The sequence below is a fragment of the Bolinopsis microptera genome, chromosome 9 (assembly GCF_026151205.1).
Source record: "Bolinopsis microptera isolate Bmic1 chromosome 9, MBARI_Bmic_1.0, whole genome shotgun sequence".
NCBI classification, from domain to species: domain Eukaryota; kingdom Metazoa; phylum Ctenophora; class Tentaculata; order Lobata; family Bolinopsidae; genus Bolinopsis; species Bolinopsis microptera.
Genome location: NC_087080.1, coordinates 9,556,444 through 9,583,170, shown reverse-complemented (window position 1 = coordinate 9,583,170; position 26,727 = coordinate 9,556,444). Strand labels below are relative to the sequence as shown.

At 38.4% G+C, this 26,727-nt stretch overlaps 2 protein-coding genes and 1 long non-coding RNA gene across 3 annotated transcripts in view; 1 reads left to right on the top strand and 2 right to left on the bottom strand.

Annotated features, from left to right (window-relative positions):
• The window catches only part of LOC134821005 (mitogen-activated protein kinase kinase kinase 1-like), a 31,557-nt gene extending 21,603 nt beyond the window's left edge, over positions 1-9,954 (bottom strand). Inside the window, exons 1-2 of the mRNA XM_063831672.1 lie at positions 9,833-9,954; positions 8,760-8,900 (exon numbers count right to left, since the gene is read on the bottom strand). Of these exons, the coding sequence (XP_063687742.1) occupies positions 8,760-8,900; positions 9,833-9,943 (252 nt within the window). The 5' untranslated portion in view covers positions 9,944-9,954. The remainder of the gene's footprint in view (positions 1-8,759; positions 8,901-9,832) is intronic.
• The window catches only part of LOC134820887 (uncharacterized), a 507,687-nt gene extending 483,080 nt beyond the window's left edge, over positions 1-24,607 (top strand). Inside the window, exon 3 of the long non-coding RNA XR_010160941.1 lies at positions 23,503-24,607. This is a non-coding gene — a long non-coding RNA (uncharacterized LOC134820887). The remainder of the gene's footprint in view (positions 1-23,502) is intronic.
• The window catches only part of LOC134820871 (uncharacterized), a 1,079,557-nt gene that overhangs the window by 653,604 nt on the left and 399,226 nt on the right, over positions 1-26,727 (bottom strand). The gene's annotated exons all lie outside the window — the stretch shown is intronic.

Below are 26,727 nucleotides of genomic sequence, written 5' to 3'. Positions count from 1 at the left end.
AGTGAAGCAGTGAACTATGTGAAACTGAGTGAAGGCCATGTTTTATGATTCTAACAGTAGATTTGTAGTCAGGTAAAGGAACTGTTTAGTTCACAGTTACAACTCTAGACACTATTTACCAGTTGACATGATTACAGTAGAAGACAACACCTTCACAACACCTTTACAACACCTTCACAACACCTTTACAACACCTTTACTACACCTTCACCGTCAGGTGGCCATAAAGTCGCCCTAGGAACTTTTAACAATAGCCACTCTAAACAAAAGGCGGATGTCAAAATCGGATCTGGTTGAACCAGAGGTGCAAAATGTGCGGCCACATACTAAGGAAATAATGAAACTAGAAAAACGTACTTTTTATAATCCTGTTATATTTCAGCAGTATCTTTTGCTGCCGAGTTGATTCTTATAAAGTGAATATGGTAGACTAGAAGCCATAGAATAAACATTTTAGAGTATTGTTCTCCACTGTGGAATCTGGCGAAAGTGTATGACATTCAGGAGCTGGAAAGTGTAAAAAGAACTTTCACTTCAAAGATCCATGGTTTACAGCATCTCCATTACTGGGATCGCCTGAAAACCCTGTCCCTCATGTCACTTCAGAGGCGCAGAGAACGTTACATTGTCATGCACATGTGGAAAATCCTGCCGGATAAACCGCCAATCCGGGGCTTCACATCACCGAACTCCAATTCTAATCTGGACTGGCGTAATGATCGAGAGGCATCTGCTCTCTGGGGTGGTCAGCAACTCTGATGGCCTGTCGAGTTTCGACGAAGCAGATTAAAGGTATCAAAGGTAAGGTAAAAACTAAAGCTAGTGGCAACCTGTTTCTACCAGGGAGATAGTAAATATCAAATAGCCACATAAGGGCATCATATATCAACTGCATACGTCAAAGTTAATGAATGTAGTTTAACCACATAAAGGCGAAATTCAACAAATGTAAAGGTACAAAACAAAACAGTCGCAATAGTCACACAAGATATTCCATAATAATCACACACGATATTCCATACTCGATAAGGTTTGTACCTTTTCTTGCGATCATGAGTCACGTGCTGCCTGATTACTTTCTCTTGCTCACATTCCTGGTATCAGATACATTCACGATCCTTTATCAAAACGAAATTAATTGTATTAATTATGTGTTTCAATTATTTAGAAGTTTCCAGATTCCCTCTACTGAATGACTTGTTGACGTAATTAGCGGTTGATTTATAATTAATTAATCAGTTAATTGTAATTTATGATTAAGGGCATTGCCAACAGCTTCCTCAGCCAAGTGACTCCAATCTGAAACCGGTCAATAAATATTGTACTCGGATATTTACTTAAATCAATTTTAGAATTCTGATGAAAAATTAGAATTTCTTCGTCAAACACCAGGAATGTGGCGAGGCAGTAAGGATTAAGGAACCTAGTGTGCCCAGGAATGTGGTGAGGCAGTAATGATTAAGGAACCTAATGTGCCCAGGAATGTCGTGAGGCAGTAATGATCAAGGAACCTAGTGTGCCCAGGAATGTAGTGAGGCAGTAATGATTAAGGAACCTAGTGTGCGAGGAGGACTTGTACTGGAGCTCTCAAGGTCTCTGTCCCGCACTAGACGGTATCACGGGTATCAAAATATAACATGTTAGGGCTAAGATGGGGCGTGTCTGGGAACGTGGTTTAGGTCATTTCTATGCCCGCGAGTTGTTTTAATCTGAAGTTTTCAGTAAAGCTCTAAACATAATGGCAATTACCCCTGATGACTGACGCCAAAGTCACAGGTCAAACAATCTCAAAGATTGAGAAAAAGGTCCACAAATAATAAAACAGCTGCTCTAAAGGCCCACATTAGGAAGATGCTGGCTTCTGCGGGGAGTTTCAGTAAATATAATTGCTGAAGCCGGAGGACTGAAGGAGAGAGTGGGGGGAGGTCAAGTATGTTATTGAGCGAAGAATGGTGCTTATTTTAACAATCTACCTGCATGATATGCATAAGACATGAGCTAACTCACTTTGCAACGTATAACAGGGGGGAGCAGGTTCAGTGAAGACGTTAGCGATAGAGAGATAACAGTCTGAGAGATTCAGAGGGTAGGGGTTGTTCGCCATTTTTACATAATTTAATGCTACAAATGTTTCAAAGTAATTTAATGTTATTAACTCTCTTGTTCGTGATGTCACTCTATACTATTTGGTTCTTAAAACTGTTGTTTCATTTTGTATAGTGTAACTTGACATTGCAAATTGAGAGCAAGATAGAGTATATTTGGAGAGCTAGTTTTATCAGTATCCAAGTAGCCCGACACGTGTTCGCGAACAGGTGTTCGTGAACAGGTGTGTTATGGTTAATGGTTATGATTATGATTATGGTTATGGTTATGCTCTATGATGAGAAGTTCGTGCGGTACGTAATTTTTAAAATGGCTGTATCGTACGTACTAATAAAATTGTGTAAAATCCGGATTGGAGTATTATTTATGAGTCGCATTGTTGTAATGTATTCTGGGTAAAATTATCTTTATCCCGGTTGTTGCGACAAGTAAAAATGCTCTTATTAGGGAAAGGAGATTACTCGACGTTTCAATGTAACTACATCGTATTCATGATCTCAAATTATTTGTTATATAGTAGTGTTGAAAGTATTAAAAATTTTTTAATACTTTCAACACTACTATATAACAAATAATTTGAGATCATGAATACGATGTAGTTACATTGAAACGTCGAGTAATCTCCTTTCCCTAATAAGAGCATTTTTACTTGTCGCAACAACCGGGATAAAGATAATTTTACCCAGAATACATTAATAAAATTGGTTATAAAGTACGATTTATAAATGGGTTTTCGATTGAAGTCCGACTTTCGTGACAAAATAATAACAGGAATATTTGAAATGGCGCTACGGGAACCTAGACTTATGTCGCCGCATTCTTATTTCCATCATTAGAATAGTATGACTGTACGTACTCCTATTGAGTATAATTGCAGTTATTCGAATTAATTTATTGCCTTAAAAATTGTTTAATTCGACTTTAGCATTCACTGACACCAAAATCGTGGTCTGAAAATTGCATTCATACCTGCCAATTTTACAATAATAGAAAAATAAGGTAAAAAACGGGCACCATTTTTTTAGAAAAATGTCGTATAGGACACTAGAGCGTAGAAAACAAGGGCGGTAGCTGCAAGTCGCAAGAGCGGAGGACACGAGAGCGTAGGAAACAAGGGCGTTACTTTCCTAAAAGCGTAGATACAAGGGTGAATCACATGATTCATTTTAGTATGAACACGAAGGCGGAAGAAAAAACGTCCTAAATGATGGTAGTTTTAACAGTTTAACTGAGAGGATTGATGGTTTGAAATTGAGTGAACACATCTCAGTGAAATTCGTCCCAAAGTAAATACCCGTTTTGGTACGTACTACCCCTGATCTAAACCCGGGTAACCGTAGTGTCAGCGACTGCAATATTTTGAATGCCAAGTTTGTCGTATGAATACCTAGGCAGTGTTTGGTTGGTCTAAGCATGTTACCAAACCCCAAAATCTGCTGCTGAGTTGGCTGAGATATTTAAGGAAAATCTTTCAATGTTTGGCTCGTTTAAATCTGGGTGATTATTTGTGACATCACTAATTCACTATGTTTTGTATCAAATTTAAACGTGAGTAGGTCCAATTCTTCGAGTTAAGCTTTATCTCAACCAGACTGTTGAGAACATCAAAAAACCCGTTTATCCATGTTAAAGTGATTCATGTGATTCGCCCTTGTGTCCGCCCTTTTAAGAAAGTACCGCCCTTGTGTCGTACGCCCTCGTGTTCGGTTCCCCTTTAAACTTAGTGGTTGTACGGTACGTACTAATAAAAAACCTCGTACCGTACGTACTTTAAGCCGGGTACGGTACGTACTTCTCATCTTAGGGTAGGTCAAGTATGTTATTGAGCGAAGAATGGTGCTTATTTTAACAATCTACCTGCATAATATGCATGAGACATGAGCTAACTCACTTTGCAACGTATAACAGGGAGGAACAGGTTGCGTGAAGAAGTTAGCGATAGAGAGATAACAGTCTGAGAGATTAAGAGGGTAGGGTTGTTCGCCATTTTTACATAATTTAGTGCTACAAATGTGAGTGTTTCAAAGTAATTTAATGTTATATAACTCTCTTGTTCGTGATGTCATCTATACTACTTGGTTCTTAAAACTGTTGTTTCATTTTGTATAGTGTAACTTGACATTGCAAATTGAGAGCAAGATAGAATATACTTGGAGAGCTGGTTTTGGCAGTATCCAAGTAGCCTGACACGTGTTCGTGAACAGCTGTGTTATGGTTATGGTTAAGGTTAACCCTAACCCTTTACCCTACCCCTAACCCTAACCCTAACCCTGTTCGAAAACACCTGTTCGCGAACACGTGTCGGGCTACTTGGATACTACCCTGGTTTTATAATCAGATTATTCGTCAGTGTTTCAGAAGTGGTACTGGTAGGTTTGTAAAATTTAAAATGCTTTATTTCACACGTTTTAGAAAACAATATCAATAATTCATCACAAATACACACAAAAAATTAAAATAAAAAGCATAGCAAGTGTTTCGCGACATGGAGATGACACCTAAACAAAAATACAAAAATGATTATAATGTGCGTTTAATTAAAAACATTGAAGTACTCCAACAAATGTTATGTAATATGTATCTCAATCAAATACAATCTCTGTATGATCAGTATCCTAATATACATTACATATGTATACATTGTACATTATACATACAATGTTTTCTGTCTCAATTACCGCTTCTGTTCCTATCTGATTATCTGATACGGTCGATAGAGAGTGGTTTTATTGAGTTTATTTGAAGAACCAAAAACTGAAAACGTTAATTATCATTGCTAATTTAGGGGTTCATCACGGTTTAATAATCAAAAGTAAGATTTTGAAACTACAAAGTTGCCTCAGTCCATTATGAGTCTTGATCGTAGAACAACATTCAGTTCCCGTCTTTCTCACTAACCTGGAATGCTAGCTGGAAAGCTTGTTTTTACTGTCATTAACTAATTCCTTGAATCTACTTTCAACAGCAGCAGCATGTTTCTTTTTTATTCAGTCTTTACTGTTGATCAAAGTTTGGAATGTTATCAAGGCTTCGAGAATCCTAGATGCTGATTGTTGGCGCTAAATGTGCGATCCCTGAGGTGCGACAGAGGTCATTTCGTGAGCAGCAACAGAGGTAGCTTCATGAGTAGTGCTTTTCTGGGTCCTGTTCTGGGTTGTTGACTGCATCTCACTAGAACCACCGAATGTAGCCCGGACAGACCTGAGGGTGTTGGTTCGTGCTACAATTACACAGGGGTTAAAGGCGCTGGTCAGGACGGGGATGGTGTAGTGCTTCACCAGGGACAGGCTGATCCCCAGGTTGGGGTGCAGAGCGAGGAAGTGGGCCACGATGGAGATCACGTAAGGGATGTTCATCAGCAGGATGGTGTTGGAGCTCCGCAGCTTCAACCTCAGAGATTCTTTGTCAGTCTTCTTCATCTTTATCCAGAGATAGGCAACAGTGATGAGGCTGCAGACGAGTCCGATGAAGCAGTGGATCATGTTCATGGTGAAGCAGGCATACTTATTCACCACCTTCAGTTTGGCATGGTACGGTTTCTCTCCATTTACTCCGGCGATAACCAGAGCCCCAGCATTTCCTAGCGCCATGTAGACAGCGTAGAATGTGAGATATCCCATGACCCACCTGACTTTGATACTGATGAAGGGACGGATGATCTTTATCATTCGAGCGACGGCCATCAAGGTGACCGTCACCTGAGAGATGCAGCCGAAGGTGCAGCAGAAGAACTCAGGAATTTGGTTGAGAAACGACTTTTGGTCGAACTTAGTGGGGCTAAGGTACACATAGCTGATGAAGGTGGCAGGGAAGAGGTTCGTTAGAAAGTCCGAGACTGCTATCACCTTGAACAGAAAGTTCATGATTGACTTTGACTTTTTAGTGTAGACATAGAAGATGAGGGGGTTGAGGAGGGTGGAGATGATGACACACACGATAGTGAAGACCCCCATGGTGTAGTTTATAGCCTTTTCGTGGGTTGACCCCGTTTTGAAGTCGAAGGTCATGATAACGATGTTTCACTCGATAAGCTAGATATTAGTTTGGTTACAATATGTATATATTAACCTGCTAAAAGATAAAATATTCCAGGAATATTTGAGTCACCAAATAACTAATCAGCCAGGCTGATATTCGTATTTTTTAGCATAGCAGTATAATCGGACGAAACTTTACGCAAAATAAAACAAGTAGGACCGGGGAATGTTGATTTAAAGCGGCTGAAGTTTATTAATATACTTACTCTGCGTTTCATATTTCATAAACCAGGTGGTAAAGTTTTAGTGAACAAACCGAGATGATGACGTCAACAAACCGGGATCGATGACGTCAACAAACCGAGATGATGACGTCAACAAATTCGGAAAGTTGATCCGTAGATAAGCGTCATTAAAAAAGCGTCGAATAAACAATATTAGGTTTGGCAGCACAAGAATGAGAGCAAATTTAAATTTCTGTGAAAGAGCTGTCTCAATTTAACAAGAGCACATTGCAAGGTTGACCAAGATGTTTCGCTAAATAGGGCTAAATAATAAGCGCTATGACCATCAAACGAGCGAAATATTTTGACATTTAGGTCAGCAACCTTAAATGAGCTTTGTTTATTGACAGGAAAGGGGGGAAATGGTCAAATTGGATATTATAGGTACAAATCTTCAGGATTTAAAATCACATTTAAAAAAATAGCGAAGCCTATATAATTGATTGAAGACCGTCCTGAACGTTCTATTAACATAAGAGAGTTAAGCTATAATGTCAGGAAATATACAGAGTACTCAGTACTGGTTACCAAGTAACCCTTCTTACAGACACGTATCAGTTCATCGTGAGACTACTACTTCTACTGCTCACAAACAGTAGAAGACTAATTCACTTAACCATCACAAAACAAGACTTAAATACACCGGAACGGCAGGATGGAAACTCAAAAGCCCGAATTTCGGATTTCATAATTTGGTTTACGAGGCTGGTAGTGGTTGGGTGCAGTAGGGCGAAAGGGTTATGTTACCTAAATAATTAGGATGAGTAAGTGAACTGGAGCGGTCAATCGTATCGGTGGTATTGGTGGAGAATGTTCTTTATCAGGTCACCACAACATGTCCAAGAAGGGTATTTGTATTTGTTGAGTAACTGGTAATACAGCTGGTAATATAATATACAACTGGAAATGCAGCATGGGTATCGGATCTGCTCATTCACCGTTATTGAACACAAAAATATTGACTAAGTCCTCAAAATTTTGACAAATTACTCAAAATATTTGAGGCGTATCAAGTTAATCAAGTTAGTTAATCGAAATTCTGATAGTTTTAGATTTTATAGCCTGAAGCACAAACAAAAACAAACGCTTCGCCAAAATCTTACCGCATAACTACACGGTATTGGCTCTTCATCTACCGACTACAACTTGGTGAAACTTAACTACCCTATCTGAACTCCACGCACATTGCACAATGTACGTACATGACAGGATTTACAGAAGTGGCGTCTGGCACTGCCCTTGTCCCAGGATTCAGGAACTACTTGGAGCATGGTAGTTGGTTGAACAGGGAACTTGTTATCGATACCGAACATATAGTCTCAGATTTTCAAGTCTGATTATGAGTAGTACACTAGTAGTTTTTCATGTTGTTTTCATTAGCAAACGCCCTACCAGCCGTAATAAATCTAGCATCAAACATACTGGAAACAAAGCGAAACTACGAATTATCATTGACGCGTATAATGACACCTCCCTTCACTATTTCCACACTTCACGATTAACCAGATGTTTAACTATTACGCTGTATTAGGTAGAGTGAGTGAACCATAACTATTGGTAACTAATGGTAACTAATGGTAACTATTGGTAACTATTGGTAACTATTGGTAACTATTGGTAACTATTGATAACTATTGGTAACTATTAGTAACTATTGGTAACTATTGGTAACTATTGGTAACTATTGGTAACTATTGGTAACTATTGGTAACTATTGTGCCTCCCCTAATAATGGGCCTCCTCTGCAGTCCAGGGTTTGTCAAGGTTACCTGTGCAACTTTATTAGACGCCGCGTTATTATGCATGCATGAACCGTTTTATCTACACAGTGTTGGATTTTATGATTTATTGTTAATTATAATTTATAACTATCTTCATTTTCAATACAGGGAATCCAGTCAGGGCCGATAAGAAGAGCAACTACATACCAACAACTACATACCAGCACAATGATTTGGATAATCGGTCTTATCATTATCTTCATTCTCCACCCACATAGGCCTCTTAATAAGGGCCCTTAATTAATATTAGTTAGCGTATCTTTTAATAGCACAAATAATTGGAACCCCACCTGTAGCACCCAGTTTATACAGCAGTTTGTAAAATTATACGACCCTACAAACTGCAAGGTGCCTCCAATTTCCAATTACTAATTATATCGAGCTATAATTACGAAGAAACATGGAATAAAAATAGAAAACATGGCATAAAATTAACTGATCCTTCGGCTAGTGGCTACTGTAATATTGGCAGGTTGCCATAACAAGATCAATTCGTTACAACTTTATTCTCAGACTCAGACTAAGTGGTATTTGCACTCAATTATTTATCTGACATTGCTTGATAATGATTATATCAATAACTTCTACTTAACAATTTAAACAAATCTAACCTGTACAATAAAGCAGTTAGGTCCGCTCTGGTGTAGCAGTTTCATCTTACTCTTGAGAGCGCGCTCAATGCGGCGTGCGCGCACTGCGTCTATAGTAGTGGGGAGAGCTACTTTGTCACGTGATAACTCCTCACAAGAGTTCTGAAAAAGTTCTCAATAATAATACATAAATACAAGTTTCTGCAATATTCTTAATAATACACAAACACAAGTTTCTGCAATATTCTTATATAATACACAAATACAAGTTTCTGCAATATTCTTATATAATACACAAATACAAGTTTCTGCAATATTCTTAATAATACACAAATACAAGTTTCTGCAACATTCTCAATAATACACAAATACAAGTTTCTGCAATATTCTTATATTCTACACAAATACAAGTTTCTGCAACATTCTTATATAATACACAAATACAACAACATTCTTATATTCTACACAAATACAAGTTTCTGCAACATTCTTATATAATACACAAATACAAGTTTCTGCAACATTATTATATAATACACAAATACAAGTTTCTGCAACATTCTTATATAATACACAAATACAAGTTTCTGCGACATTCTTATATTCTACACAAATACAAGTTTCTGCAACATTCTTATATAATACACAAATACAAGTTTCTGCAACATTCTTATATTCTACACAAATACAAGTTTCTGCAACATTCTTATATAATACACAAATACAAGTTTCTGCAACATTCTTATATAATACACAAATACAAGTTTCTGCAATATTCTTATATTCTACACAAATACAAGTTTCTGCAATATACTTATATAATACACAAATACAAGTTTCTGCAATATACTTATATTCTACAAAATTCTACCGTTACACGAGGAAAATTTAAAACCAAGAAAAATGTTAAAATGTGTTTCTACTGAATATTTGTGTGTATAAAAAAAGGAAGTTCTACGAATCTCGAGACTCGCAAACAATTCTGTTAAGGTAGATTACGAAAAAATTAATCACAATTTTCAGTTTTCAAATTAAACAGTCGACTATTAACTATAATTAACGTTATTTTATTAATATAAATAAGAGTAGAGCACCTTTTTGCTATTCTCCGAGAGTTTCTGTATCTTATGATACATGCTGTCAATCTGACTCTCAGAGAAGCATTTGTACAGTTTCCTGTAGTCCATCACTAGGTCGTCCAGCATTCTTCACATAGTTTACTAGGCATTACGAGTTATTTATTACACGTCTTGTGGACACTAAGTCACGTGTTTTTGATGTTACCACCGTATATGGTTGTATGTGTATAGCCGCATTGTTAATGGATTTTAAAGGATCGGTAAAAGAATCCAACAATAATTGCGGCACCATAACCTATTACCTAGATATTTGTAGATATATATGTATAATTATAACGAGCTCAAACAATAGTGTAGCTAGAATCTTAAACAAAACAATAAAAAGTGGATGTCGTAAAAGTTGCGAGAGAAACGAGAAACGAGCGACAAGAACTAGCACTACCAATCTACGACAGAGAGCTGACGAAAAAGAGAAAACGTGTCAAGATTGAACCAGCACGGCCCGGGGAGTGTAGAGGTATAATGTGGAGTGTACTATACAATCTGACTGATTACATCATACCACTCTTAAGTGATTACTTAATTACCAATTACCTAATTACACGAGCAGGTTTACTGCTTGTAACAAGCTTGTAATGACTAGTGACGTACCCTACACACTGATCTTCTAACGCTCGCCACTAATTAATACTCGTCAAAGAATGCGGGAAACGGCGCACGGAAAGAGTCGCCGCCACGAACCAAATACCGGACTAACACTACACATACATTCCTCACTTGTACAAGTTGGCAAAGTAAAACTAGAGGGAACCCCAGTTTGCTGCTGAAACACTATACACGAGGTAATTAAATAAAAAGCATCGCAAACATTATGTTGAGCCGTTCTGAGGCTTCCCACATAGCTGTCAATGGGTTGGAAAGTTGGCAGGGCGCCCACTGCCGCCTACATTGTGGACTGGTGTCATTTGGAGATGGCGGGAATGTGCGGTAATGTGCGGGAATAACATAACGGTAACCACTTGTCAACTCTCCACAGAACGTATTGCAGTGTAAACGAAGGTAAAAACATAAAGTGGTCAATGTATGAGAGAGAGAGCTTTAAATCTGGAGTATCTAGTGCTACAACTGAAGAGTAGGACACGTTCGACACTGATAAAGTCATAACTATAACAGCAGAACTCAGGTCAGAGCAGAAGTCAGGTCAGAGCGCGAGCAGAATACACGGCTTCCCTGGTGGATTTTTCTAGAAAACGTACGTTCGATTCTAACGCTCTAATGGTATGTAATGGTCTGTGTGCTTGCCCGGTCCTTGGCCGTTAGAGTGACCTCTTGATAGTTATTATTAATATCTAGTGTCCAGATAGAGTGACCTCTTGATAGTTATTATTAATATCTAGTGTCCAGATAGAGTGACCTCTTGATAGTTATTATTAATATCTAGTGTCCAGATAGAGTGACCTCTTGATAGTTATTATTAATATCTAGTGTCCAGATAGAGTGACCTCTTGATAGTTATTATTAATATCTAGTGTCCAGATAGAGTGACCTCTTGATAGTTATTATTAATATCTAGTGTCCAGATAGAGTGACCTCTTGATAGTTATTATTAATATCTAGTGTCCAGATAGAGTGACCTCTTGATAGTTATTATTAATATCTAGTGTCCAGATAGAGTGACCTCTTGATAGTTATTATTAATATCTAGTGTCCAGATAGAGTGACCTCTTGATAGTTATTATTAATATCTAGTGTCCAGATAGAGTGACCTCTTGATAGTTATTATTAATATCTAGTGTCCAGATAGAGTGACCTCTTGATAGTTATTATTAATATCTAGTGTCCAGATAGAGTGACCTCTTGATAGTTATTATTAATATCTAGTGTCCAGATAGAGTGACCTCTTGATAGTTATTATTAATATCTAGTGTCCAGATAGAGTGACCTCTTGATAGTTATTATTAATATCTAGTGTCCAGATAGAGTGACCTCTTGATAGTTATTATTAATATCTAGTGTCCAGATAGAGTGACCTCTTGATAGTTATTATTAATATCTAGTGTCCAGATAGAGTGACCTCTTGATAGTTATTATTAATATCTAGTGTCCAGATAGAGTGACCTCTTGATAGTTATTATTAATATCTAGTGTCCAGATAGAGTGACCTCTTGATAGTTATTATTAATATCTAGTGTCCAGATAGAGTGACCTCTTGATAGTTATTATTAATATCTAGTGTCCAGATAGAGTGACCTCTTGATAGTTATTATTAATATCTAGTGTCCAGATAGAGTGACCTCTTGATAGTTATTATTAATATCTAGTGTCCAGATAGAGTGACCTCTTGATAGTTATTATTAATATCTAGTGTCCAGATAGAGTGACCTCTTGATAGTTATTATTAATATCTAGTGTCCAGATAGAGTGACCTCTTGATAGTTATTATTAATATCTAGTGTCCAGATAGAGTGACCTCTTGATAGTTATTATTAATATCTAGTGTCCAGATAGAGTGACCTCTTGATAGTTATTATTAATATCTAGTGTCCAGATAGAGTGACCTCTTGATAGTTATTATTAATATCTAGTGTCCAGATAGAGTGACCTCTTGATAGTTATTATTAATATCTAGTGTCCAGATAGAGTGACCTCTTGATAGTTATTATTAATATCTAGTGTCCAGATAGAGTGACCTCTTGATAGTTATTATTAATATCTAGTGTCCAGATAGAGTGACCTCTTGATAGTTATTATTAATATCTAGTGTCCAGATAGAGTGACCTCTTGATAGTTATTATTAATATCTAGTGTCCAGATAGAGTGACCTCTTGATAGTTATTATTAATATCTAGTGTCCAGATAGAGTGACCTCTTGATAGTTATTATTAATATCTAGTGTCCAGATAGAGTGACCTCTTGATAGTTATTATTAATATCTAGTGTCCAGATAGAGTGACCTCTTGATAGTTATTATTAATATCTAGTGTCCAGATAGAGTGACCTCTTGATAGTTATTATTAATATCTAGTGTCCAGATAGAGTGACCTCTTGATAGTTATTATTAATATCTAGTGTCCAGATAGAGTGACCTCTTGATAGTTATTATTAATATCTAGTGTCCAGATAGAGTGACCTCTTGATAGTTATTATTAATATCTAGTGTCCAGATAGAGTGACCTCTTGATAGTTATTATTAATATCTAGTGTCCAGATAGAGTGACCTCTTGATAGTTATTATTAATATCTAGTGTCCAGATAGAGTGACCTCTTGATAGTTATTATTAATATCTAGTGTCCAGATAGAGTGACCTCTTGATAGTTATTATTAATATCTAGTGTCCAGATAGAGTGACCTCTTGATAGTTATTATTAATATCTAGTGTCCAGATAGAGTGACCTCTTGATAGTTATTATTAATATCTAGTGTCCAGATAGAGTGACCTCTTGATAGTTATTATTAATATCTAGTGTCCAGATAGAGTGACCTCTTGATAGTTATTATTAATATCTAGTGTCCAGATAGAGTGACCTCTTGATAGTTATTATTAATATCTAGTGTCCAGATAGAGTGACCTCTTGATAGTTATTATTAATATCTAGTGTCCAGATAGAGTGACCTCTTGATAGTTATTATTAATATCTAGTGTCCAGATAGAGTGACCTCTTGATAGTTATTATTAATATCTAGTGTCCAGATAGAGTGACCTCTTGATAGTTATTATTAATATCTAGTGTCCAGATAGAGTGACCTCTTGATAGTTATTATTAATATCTAGTGTCCAGATAGAGTGACCTCTTGATAGTTATTATTAATATCTAGTGTCCAGATAGAGTGACCTCTTGATAGTTATTATTAATATCTAGTGTCCAGATAGAGTGACCTCTTGATAGTTATTATTAATATCTAGTGTCCAGATAGAGTGACCTCTTGATAGTTATTATTAATATCTAGTGTCCAGATAGAGTGACCTCTTGATAGTTATTATTAATATCTAGTGTCCAGATAGAGTGACCTCTTGATAGTTATTATTAATATCTAGTGTCCAGATAGAGTGACCTCTTGATAGTTATTATTAATATCTAGTGTCCAGATAGAGTGACCTCTTGATAGTTATTATTAATATCTAGTGTCCAGATAGAGTGACCTCTTGATAGTTATTATTAATATCTAGTGTCCAGATAGAGTGACCTCTTGATAGTTATTATTAATATCTAGTGTCCAGATAGAGTGACCTCTTGATAGTTATTATTAATATCTAGTGTCCAGATAGAGTGACCTCTTGATAGTTATTATTAATATCTAGTGTCCAGATAGAGTGACCTCTTGATAGTTATTATTAATATCTAGTGTCCAGATAGAGTGACCTCTTGATAGTTATTATTAATATCTAGTGTCCAGATAGAGTGACCTCTTGATAGTTATTATTAATATCTAGTGTCCAGATAGAGTGACCTCTTGATAGTTATTATTAATATCTAGTGTCCAGATAGAGTGACCTCTTGATAGTTATTATTAATATCTAGTGTCCAGATAGAGTGACCTCTTGATAGTTATTATTAATATCTAGTGTCCAGATAGAGTGACCTCTTGATAGTTATTATTAATATCTAGTGTCCAGATAGAGTGACCTCTTGATAGTTATTATTAATATCTAGTGTCCAGATAGAGTGACCTCTTGATAGTTATTATTAATATCTAGTGTCCAGATAGAGTGACCTCTTGATAGTTATTATTAATATCTAGTGTCCAGATAGAGTGACCTCTTGATAGTTATTATTAATATCTAGTGTCCAGATAGAGTGACCTCTTGATAGTTATTATTAATATCTAGTGTCCAGATAGAGTGACCTCTTGATAGTTATTATTAATATCTAGTGTCCAGATAGAGTGACCTCTTGATAGTTATTATTAATATCTAGTGTCCAGATAGAGTGACCTCTTGATAGTTATTATTAATATCTAGTGTCCAGATAGAGTGACCTCTTGATAGTTATTATTAATATCTAGTGTCCAGATAGAGTGACCTCTTGATAGTTATTATTAATATCTAGTGTCCAGATAGAGTGACCTCTTGATAGTTATTATTAATATCTAGTGTCCAGATAGAGTGACCTCTTGATAGTTATTATTAATATCTAGTGTCCAGATAGAGTGACCTCTTGATAGTTATTATTAATATCTAGTGTCCAGATAGAGTGACCTCTTGATAGTTATTATTAATATCTAGTGTCCAGATAGAGTGACCTCTTGATAGTTATTATTAATATCTAGTGTCCAGATAGAGTGACCTCTTGATAGTTATTATTAATATCTAGTGTCCAGATAGAGTGACCTCTTGATAGTTATTATTAATATCTAGTGTCCAGATAGAGTGACCTCTTGATAGTTATTATTAATATCTAGTGTCCAGATAGAGTGACCTCTTGATAGTTATTATTAATATCTAGTGTCCAGATAGAGTGACCTCTTGATAGTTATTATTAATATCTAGTGTCCAGATAGAGTGACCTCTTGATAGTTATTATTAATATCTAGTGTCCAGATAGAGTGACCTCTTGATAGTTATTATTAATATCTAGTGTCCAGATAGAGTGACCTCTTGATAGTTATTATTAATATCTAGTGTCCAGATAGAGTGACCTCTTGATAGTTATTATTAATATCTAGTGTCCAGATAGAGTGACCTCTTGATAGTTATTATTAATATCTAGTGTCCAGATAGAGTGACCTCTTGATAGTTATTATTAATATCTAGTGTCCAGATTCTGGACAGTATCCCGGGAAGGAGAGGAAACTTGTGACGACACAAAATGTTTAAAAGTCCGTAAAGATTTTTAAGTTTTAGAATATTCATTTATGCTTCCCTAATCGGGACCAATGTTTGGATTTTAAAGGGAGAAATGACCGAGTAGCGACTACTCTTGACGGATAGAATTAGTACGATCATAATATGATACTTAGGAGGATTTTGTATTGTTAACAAGGTGAGCGAGAAGCAAATGTGTTGCGGGAAGTTCACTGGTAAAGTAAAACCCCGAGTTTGAAACATCCGCGGTAAATCGGGGTTTGCGGTAAATCGGGGTATTACTGTAGTAGGAACTGCTAGATAAAGAGATAAGGTGGCATAGTGATTTGGAAACCATCAGGGTATGAAGCAGATACACTACCTATCACAAGCACTGCTGGCAACACTACCCAGGATATAAACCATAGGGGTATAGTGGTATAACGAGACGGGGAGAGGATGATAACATATAGAATAGTAAGAGGGGAGACAAACTGAACATAAAGAGGGAGACATACTACAACTACTACTACACAGAGGGAGACATAACAAATGATAAATGCAGATTAACCAGAGCTACCAGACTTCAAAGAGGTAGAGTTCATCTAACAAGCATGATGTAATGCTAGCTAGGTAATGTGCTAGGTAACCTTGTAGTGAGGTTCCACCAGTGATATTAGAACATTGTAGCGTGCACATTGGGATAATATACAATGGTAAATATCAGGAGATGAGATCATGAAACGCAGCTTGCCAACCAGAGAGAACTGGATACTATGAAGCGTAATTAGAGATGTAATTAGACACTAGTATATATATAGATATAGCTGTATATAATATATATAATATATATGTATAGCTAAACGAGTTAATCATTGAAATCTCAGCAAGTTTGGCAGGGTTGCAAGATTGATAATGCAGTCTGACAACATTGCAGACAAACTAGAAACGATACGCAAAGCAGTGTAAGTACTGATAATTACTGCAGACAAGTTGTACACACTACTACACACCACATCGTGCATAACAATGTGAATACTGGTGTAATGCGAGCTGGTGTGGGAGGTGGAACGGGAATGTAGATAAACACGTAACCATGGTAACGGTATGTACGTGTTTATCAATATTTGCTCTTCCAGACAAAGAATATGCCCAAATAAGGAGATATACCCATACGAAAGACAAAGAATACACAGACTTATGAGCATAATGTTCCTGATATGAGGCTTTGAGAGTATATCATGTTATACTAGGTGAGGTATTTGACGCGAGATATTACAACGGCCTCGGTAAGTTTCTAGGTATTGAGTTAAACAATGTTCGTAATAATATTATTACTGAGAGGTATCCTTCAACAAATAACTTAGCAGATGTAATATTGTTTCTCTGTTCATCGTCCATTTTAACTGTTCCCCAAAATAAAGGCAACACTCCAAAAACGTCACAAAGTATAGAAACTTAATCATTAAACAAATTTTGAGCGATCAAATTTCATCGAAAACCAACTGAGCAATGCAAAATGAAATAAACAGATAAAACGAGTGCAACAACACAGTAATAAAGGCGGGAAAGCTGTGAGGTAAAACAGGGAGATGTAGCGTTAAAGAAACAGGTTAGATCACTGTGAGGTGTAATACAATTACATACGCTCCCTTCTCCAGCACTTACTTCACAAACAACATGTTAACTCTTCTGCATTGGTGGACTGGAGCAGGCTTTTAAAAAGGAGACGCGCATATGTGGTTAATGAGCCAGTAATTGTTGTAATTAGTTGACGAATACTACAAGAAACAGTACGTAATAATATGTACTTGGAAGTGTGTCTATCTGCACTATGTCACGTTAATTTCCCCGCCCTTAATACTTAACAGTTCAGAAAGAGGTGTAGAATGTTAGTGCTACTGAAACACGTGTGATTCAATCCTGCCACACATGTGGGAGAGAAGTGGGAAATTGCAAAATATCAGGTACAAGTATGTGGTACCTGTCAGGTACCAGATATTATGCGAGATAGAGTTAGAGTACAATAGTCATTATTCCAGGATACCCTTCATCACTTGTGGTGTCATTTAGCTTGTTAGTTGTCAGTCAAGTAACTTACGTAATGCGTGTGTACTGAATATCAACGCAAACATCTGGGTTTAATAAAATGAACCTTCAACGCTCTATCGTGTTGTGATTTAGTAACACCCCCCTAAGGGATACTATTACTAAAAGGGTTTCCAGAAGTGGGATTTGAAGTTCACGGCAATCGGGTCAGTAGTCGTACAGTAAGTTCTTCAGTCAATTCTATGGTAAATTCTTAAGACAATTATACAATTCCTTAACTCCTAATCGTGGTACTTATATGAAAAGGAATCCCGTCTGTAATCTATTATCTATGATGATAGGTTATCTGGGAGTAAGAAGCACCACGTGTTTCTTAGTACAACAGTTTTCACCCAGATTCCAGGTTCATCTAGAGCAAGGTCCATTGGAGATATAGATATTGTCAACATAGTGTAATGATATTGATAATATAAGATGTATCCTACTTACAAATCTGTTGAGGTCAGAAAGGTCTGATTTGTTGGTTTTAACAGACTCAGTGTCACTCTCCGAACCAAAGGACTGCCCCAGGAACCCTCTTTCCAATCTCTTCTTGTCGTGAAACGACTGGGCTGGAAATATAATATGGTTTACTAAAAAAGCCAATAATCTACTTTTTAGCAACTCGGGTAGAGGAAAAGTAAACAATTTCGGGCTGGATAATCGATCACAAAATAAAATGATATCTGACATATCCATCCCTCCCTCTCCAAACCCATCTCCAAGATACTTCGACAACACGACATCAAAGTCACCCACTCCTCAGCCACCACTCTCCGCAACCTCCCCACCAAAACGAAAAGCACACCGCCCACTCAACTAAATTGTTGTTTGGGCCCCAAAGTGGTTTAAAGGGGGGGGGGGGGGGGGGGGGGGGTGTCATGTCCGTCTATGTCCGCCTATGTCCTGTCCTTTTTGGATTCTATGAGACAACGGACGTGTTTTTTGGGACATTGGCGGACACGGACGGACATTGGCGGACTCGGACGGACATTGGCGGACTCGGACGGACATTGGCGGACTCGGACGGACATTGGCGGACCCGGACGGACATTGGCGGACTTGGATGGACATCGGTGGACATTAGCGGACATTGGTGGACATTAGCGGACAAACATTTTGAGGACTGAAGAGTACTGAAGAGTACTGAAGAGTACTGAGGAGGATGGCTGAGAAGGATGGCTGAGGAGGATGGCTGATGAAGATGACTGAGGAGGATGACTGAGGAGGATGACTGAGAGGGAGGAGAAGGATCAGGAAGACCCAGGAGGAGGAGGAGGAGGAGGACCCAGAAGGAGGACCTAGGAGGAGGAGGAGAACTGAGGAGGATGACTGAGGAGGAGGAGGACTCAGGAGGAGGACTGAGGAGGACTGAGAAGGAGGAGGACTGAGGAGGATGGCTGAGGAGGATGGCTGAGGAGGATGACTGAGAGGGACGAGGAGGAGGAAGAGGAGGAAGAGGACTGAGGAGGAGGAGGAGAAGGACTGAGGAGGAGAAGGAGGACCCAGGAGGAGGAGGACCCATGAGGAGGAGGACCCAGGAGGAGGACCCAGGAAAAGGCCCCAGGAGGAGGAGGAGGACTGGGGAGGAGGAGAACTGTTGAGGACTGATGAGGAGGACTGAGGACGAGGAGGAATAGTAGGAGGAGGACTGAGGAGGGGAGGAGGAAGAGGACTGGGGAGGATCAGGAAGACCCAGGAGGACCCAGGAGGAGGAGGAGGAGGAGGACCCAGGAGGAGGAGGAGGACTGAGGAGGACTGAGGAGGAGGACTGACGATGACTGAGAAGGAGGAGGACTGAGGAGTACTGAGGAGAATGGCTGAGGAGGATGGCTGGGGAGGATGGCTGAGGAGGATGACTGAGGAGGATGACTGAGAGGGAGGAGGAGGAGGACTCAGGAGGAGGACTCAGAAGGAAGAGGAGGAGGACTCAGGAGGAGGACTCAGGAGGAGGACTTAGGAGAAATGAGAAGGAGGACTGAGGAGAACTGAGGAGGAGGAGGAGGAGGAGGAGGACTGAATAGGAGGAGGAGAAGGAGGGGGACTGGGAGAGGACTGGGGAGGAGGAGGACTGATGAGAAGGATGAGGAGGAGGACCCAGGAGGAGGAGGACTGAGGACCGAGGAGGAAGAGGAGGAGGATGAAGAGGAGGAGGAGGACCCAGGAGGAGGAGGACCCAGGAGGAGGACTGAGGAGGACTGAGGAGGACTGAGGAGGATGGCTGAGGAGGATGACTGAGAGGGAAGAGGAGGAGGAGGAGGAGGAGGACTGAGGAGGACTGAGAAGGAGGAGGAGGAGGAGGAGGACTGAATAGGAGGAGGAGGAGGGGGACTGGAGAGGAGGAGAACTGTTGAGGACTGATGAGGAGGACTGAGGACGAGGAGGAAGAGTAGGACTGAGGAGGGGAGGAGGAAGAGGACTGGGGAGGATCAGGAAGACCCAGGAGGACCCAGGAGGAGGAGGAGGAGGAGGACCCAGGAGGAGGAGGAGGACTGAGGAGGACTGAGGAGGAGGACTGACGATGACTGAGAAGGAGGAGGACTGAGGAGTACTGAGGAGAATGGCTGAGGAGGATGGCTGGGGAGGATGGCTGAGGAGGATGACTGAGGAGGATGACTGAGAGGGAGGAGGAGGAGGACTCAGGAGGAGGACTCAGAAGGAAGAGGAGGAGGACTCAGGAGGAGGACTTAGGAGAAATGAGGAGGAGGACTGAATAGGAGGAGGAGGAGGGGGACTGGGGGAGGACTGAGGAGGAGGATGGAGGACTGGGGAGAAGGATGAGGAGGAGGACTGAGGAGGATTGAGGACTGAGGAGGAAGAGGAGGAGGATGAAGAGGAGGAGAAGGACCCAGGAGGAGGACCCAGGAGGAGGACTCAGGAGGAGGAGGAGGACTGGGGAGGAGGAGGACTGTTGAGGACTGATGAGGAGGACTGAGGACGAGGAGGAGGAGTAGGAGGAGGACTGAGGAGGGGAGGAGGAAGAGGACTGAGGAAGATCAGGAAGACCCAGGGGAGGAGGAGGAAGAGTAGGAGGAGGAAGCATCTAAATGTTATTTCCATTTTTGTCCGTTTTTGTCCGCTCTATTTTTTGTCCGTTTTGAAAATATAGGGTACCGAACGGACAAAAAACATGATCCCCCTATAACAGCAAAAATTGAACATTTTATTTAGCAATTTAGGTGTCCATTAACGTCCGCCTATGTCCGCCTATGTCCGTCTATGTCCGCCTATGTCCGTCTATGTCCGCCTATGTCCGCCTATGTCCTGTCCTTTTTGGATTCTATGAGACAAGCGGACATAGACGGACGTGACACCCCCCCTTTAAATAATTCCCCTCCAGGAATATCTGACAGTATTGAAGTTAAGTATAAAATCACACCTCTTCTGATGTTGCTGGTTTTGATGCTCGTTCCATCTGAGTCATCAAACGAGGCAGTAAACGATATACTTGGACTCGGGCCAGGTGCCACCTGCAATATTACCAGCTATAAATAAAACAACATTTTATTATATACCCACAATCAATTCATGTTTAGTTCAAATATTTAAAGTCAAAATAACCATTACACAGAAGTGGTTTTATTATAATAATATAATTTGTGACATGTTGTTGTTGTTGTTGTTGTTGTTGTTGTAAGTGATAAATTAATAAATCAATTTACACTAAAAATGTACAAAAAATACACATTTTACTTTGCAACACTGGTTCAGCGTGAATATAAAATATGGAGAACTTCAAAAGCAGACATGTTGAGACACTCCTGACACACTTCTGCTTTAGATTGTTGTTGAATCAAATCCAATAATATTCATTCTAAAATCTAGTGGCAAATGTAAATCATAATGATATAAAACTAACAAAAAGAAATGGATATCAAGAAAGCTCACATGAAAACTTTTACTCTGTTTCAGATGTCCTGCTTTATTTTTCTTAGTGTACCTGTTTTTACTTGGGCTCGTCCTGGGAAGATATTATAATACATGTATATTGTATAATAACAGTTTTAACCTAGGTATATTTGGAAACGTATCAGTATATTGATAACTGTGCATTGTACAATAGCAATCAACGCCTCAAATTTCCAGGATATTAATAGTGTATCTATTTACCTAGCAGGAGCAGGAGAGACAGCTCTGCTGGTGGAGGGGGAGGGGGTGTGTTTGATCGTATCCGTGTTGGACTGAGTCGCATCAAGTGATGCATCCTGCTCCCTTCTTTTTATACGAGTCTTTAATCTGAAGCGGAAATGCACGATTACAACTGAAAAGGTAGAGAACATTACAGTTATAGACTGTCAAGTGAGGAAAACATGCTCATGTTAGAGGAAAAATAATAAATTTGAATATGGGGATGCATAGTCAACAGCAGCAGACATTAAATAAAAGTTTCCCGTGATAAAGCAGACTGGTTCATTTGTTGAAAGATCTGTGGAGTGTTAAACAAGCAGTGAATTTCTAATAGAGCGCTTAATTCTAATCACACACACACTCACATTCACGCAACTCACATTTTCACGATTTTCATGACCAGGGCATTCACATCCTTATAAACATTCGCTGAGAAGATAAATGGTGAAATAATCTGTTAGTGTGGGTGTGCTTTCTAATTTGATTATATTAGTTGAAATACACTTTTTCGTTCACCTTTTGTTTAGATATTCCAACAAGGGTTTTTGAAAGAAATCGAGTAACATACAGGGGGGAGGCAAAAGTCAGTGTGCAAACGTTGGCCTTAATAGCTCAGTCACTGAGTGCCCAATCGAAATATGACTTACTACTACTACTGGTTTTGCCCCCCCAGTGGCGTAACGAAAGGCCCTGCTGACCCCGCTGTGCAGGGGGGCGCCGTCTTAGGGGGGCGCCAAATCGTCGTTTGAATGTGGGACAATTTCGAAAACTTAACTAAAGTACTAGCAAAACTGCGCGTTTTGCTCTAGATACACACTTTTTTAGAGATTTTACCGGAGTATTCTTTAAAAACACCTAATTTGTTCAATTTTAGGGAGGGGCACCAAAAGGGGAGGGGGCGCCAACAGGGGGGCGCTTTTTTCGGCAGGGGGCGCCAACAGGCAATGTTACGCCACTGTGCCCCCCCCCCCCCCCCCCTGTATAACCAGGCAAAATAAGTAAGGAGTGTATCAAACTAGGCAGTAAAACTGATAACATCAATTATAAAACTTACCAAAGCTAGCCAGTCCAACTTCTCTAGCAGTAAATTGTGAATTAACAGGTAGTCATGTTTTCATCAATTCTCTCTGTTTTTAATTGTATACATTAACTTTCTAGAAAACATAATATATGAGTATCATTTTTGATTTTAATCATCAATCATTAGTTGATGCGATGATTCCAGACTAGTTCTTTATGTAATAAGCAACATGAGTTGGCAGGGTATTTTTTTTTCCTCCGATTTCGATAAATTTGGTACCAAAGTTGTCTAAAAATGTGAATAAAATAATTTCACCGTGTAGCAATTTTTGCTAAAAATGCTGCACCTCGCTTGTTCGCGGCGAATGCTTTTTTCACGCAAATTTTTAGTCTTGGTCTATCACTTTCACACTTTCAGTCATTATGCATCGTAACTAGCTCATCGAGACGAAGCTTATAGTACTCAGTACTAATATTTAAGATTTAAAGGAACATTATTTTCAAATTTTTAAACCTAAACACAAAGGTCCTCCCTTGTGTCAAATTTTGACTAAGCTTATATTACGATCATATACAAATTATTTTAATGTTTAAGGCTATAAGGCAATAATGGCAACTTTTGGTATCAAATTTATCATTTAATCAGAAACAAAAACTCTGTGCCAGCTCATGAGAAAAGACAATTTTTTGAGAAAAGACAATTTTATTATTTATCACCAATTCAATACATAATCAATAATATAAATATATATCCGAATAAATTTGATTAAAAATTAAATGATACAAGTATGCTAGCAGCTAGCGCGCTTATATTCGATAAATATTCACGCTGTTAAAATGGGTTTTACCACACCGCCACTCACATTAGCACAGTTGGTGAACGGACCCAGGCGCTGTTAAGCTTTTATGAGCCCTGGTTGACTGCTGAGAGTGGCGAAGGGGCTGATATTAATTTTATCTTAGTTTAACCTAGATTCCAATAAAATTTTAGTTTTGTGTTATAATTATCAATTATATGATTTTTATGCGATATTTAAGTTACAGCTGCTCGCAATACATTATTGCTTAAAAATTGTTAAATATGCTCGCTATACGCTTAATTTTAGATATCGTATGTATATATACATATCAGCTCATAATACCAAATAACAATAATAAATAAATTAAAAGCATTGAAGAGGTCCAAAACCAATTCAAGCATGACACAAAGTTGAATACATTTTCATCGGAAGCTGCAAGCTTATTTAACGTTTGATTCCGTACGTTCATGATCCGTTATTATGCATTCACCTTCAGGCGGTGTCGACGGATCATGCGAAAAGGGTTTTTGACAGGCTGTGCCCTTACCATAATTAAACTGAACCATTGCCTGATACGATGTAAACAAGAGTGTTGGATAGGTGAGCCGCGCAAGCGCTCGCGCATTTGTGTCGCTCTGACAAATAGCACTTAAATGATTTAGCTACCAAGACGTAAATCGCGCGTTACGTAAAGTATTATTTTTCCCTTCGGATAAAGTGAACGTTACACCCGCGTGTAACCTGCTTTAATGTTTTGTGTGCATGTGTGGTGAGTGAGTGTATAATGTAATGATTGAATGAATCTTTTTTCTTTTGTGGTGCATATATGATGTGAGTGACAGGTGTAAAATCTAAAATATATAAATATAAATGGGGGTCTTTTCATAGGAAAGTGTTGAAGTTTAAGTCCTGCCAGTTAATATTGTCAGGTTGGTGTTGAGCCTTCATGATAGAAAGCTTCAATCGGGATTTAATTGAACCTAGTGAACCTATTTTACCACGTGCATTTGACTGCTCAAGAAACCTATTCCATAAATTTGGTGCTGTTATAAACTTATAAATGAGAAAATTTCCGTGGTGATTAATTAGCCTAGCTTGCTACTCTATTTTTTGACAAAAGAAATGGCGTTAATTGAAAGTGTCAATTTTGCAGCTCGGCGAGGCCCAGTAGCGCATTTCGCCGATCGCGCGATCTAATTTCACGAAGTTGTTGCAAAAAGTATATTTGAGTGCGCAGCGCGATCCAATAGCGCACCTCATGCTAAAAAAATTGGCATACCAGTAATCACAAAATAAATAAATTTGGTAAAATTGAAAAAAAAACCCCTAATTTTGCATGCTTGCTACACGTTGTATATTTATATTTAATTAAAATATAAATATACTACAAAGGTTTATACAGGTGCTAAGTGCTTGCTACACGTTGTATATTTATATTTAATTAAAATATAAATATACTACAAAGGTTTAGGTCCCCGGCTTTTGGCAGCACTCAACGCATTAACATTTTTGGAGGACTTCGCTGCGTCGACGCGCCGCGCAAACTAGCATTCTTGGGTTGACATTGTCAATTAACAATATTTTGCTTTAAATAGGCCAAATCACGTTTATAAAATGTTTATTTAAATAAGTTTTAATGCAGACATTTTATTAACAAATTTGCTTAAAACTTGCCCAAAATAATATTAAATTAAATTGAGCATAAAATTTTGCTGGTCGAAATTCAAAGTATTTGCCAATATCATTTGCCTTTTTTTAAATTTCGCGCCCACTTAATGAATTTTAGTATTTTGTTTTTGTTGCTTTTTCATAAACAAACTTTTCCATAAATGTTATAAAAATGGCTATTCTAAATGTATTTGATATAATTAGGCGGTAATTACAAAGCCAATCACAAGGCCAAGGGTAATTTTTGATTATTAAGGGAATTTTTTGAATTCTTAAAGGGTTGATTTTTGTCATACGTTGTATGACCCGCCGCGCACGAAGTGCGCGGCTCCCCCTGTATCGTCGAAGTGGGGGTCACCACGTGATACAAATTGATTTTATATTGGGTCATTGCTATATTATGTGTATATTGTTTGAATAATTTTATAAAAAAATTATATAATTAGGCGGTACATCTTCCGCGAAAGCACATTCATGATCCAACATAATGTTATGTTATGATAACCCAATTACAACACCGTCATTGGGCTCTCTGCGCGATTACACAATGCGGATCCGCCCTCAATCCAATCACCTGATCACACGTAATGAACAAACAAATGCTTCATCATTCATATCTCGGTCATCTGAGAAGCTAGAACTCTCATTTATTCAGGACAAATGTAATTTAAATAGCCAAACACCATTCAATAAAATTTGGCTCGATCCGACTATCAAATAAATGAGAGAATGAACCTACATTCAGTGATTTCTCTCCGTAGAGACAGAGGTGCGAGAAAAAACATTGTTGATATAAACAGTCTAGATCTTAACTTGGAGCCACAAGGCCAAGGGTAAAAAATTTTTTGATTGTTAAGGGAATTTTTTGAATTCTTAAAGGGTTGATTTTATATAGGGTCATTGCTATATTATGTGTATATTGTTTGAATATTTTATTATGAATGAACCTTCATTTGAAAAAATGAACACGAATATTATTCAATTTGACAAATTCCTCGAACCAGTTGTGGTACTAAGTCGTACCAGAAAGAATTATTTCAATTTAATTGGGCACTCATTGAATGAGCTATAAAGGCCAACGTATGGGTACTGACTTTTGGCCCCCCTGTACATTGAGTCTTGTAGCGCGATGCGTTACTGATCGGCGAGATGCGCTACTGTGCCGCGCCGAGCTGCCATGAATTGACATCGTCAATTAAATTGAGTCGAATAGCCTGTCTTCCTCACTTAATTAGATTACACAGTAATCTGTCCTGTAACAACTTATTAGAATTAGTTTGAGTTTGTAGCGTATATATGACGCTTTGCCCTTGTCAGAGGGTCTATCATTATGAGTTTAGATTGAAATTGGCTAATCTCCTCTGAATTGAATACAAATAACACACGTTAGTGCCGACGTTTCGCCTCCATGGCTTCTTCAAGG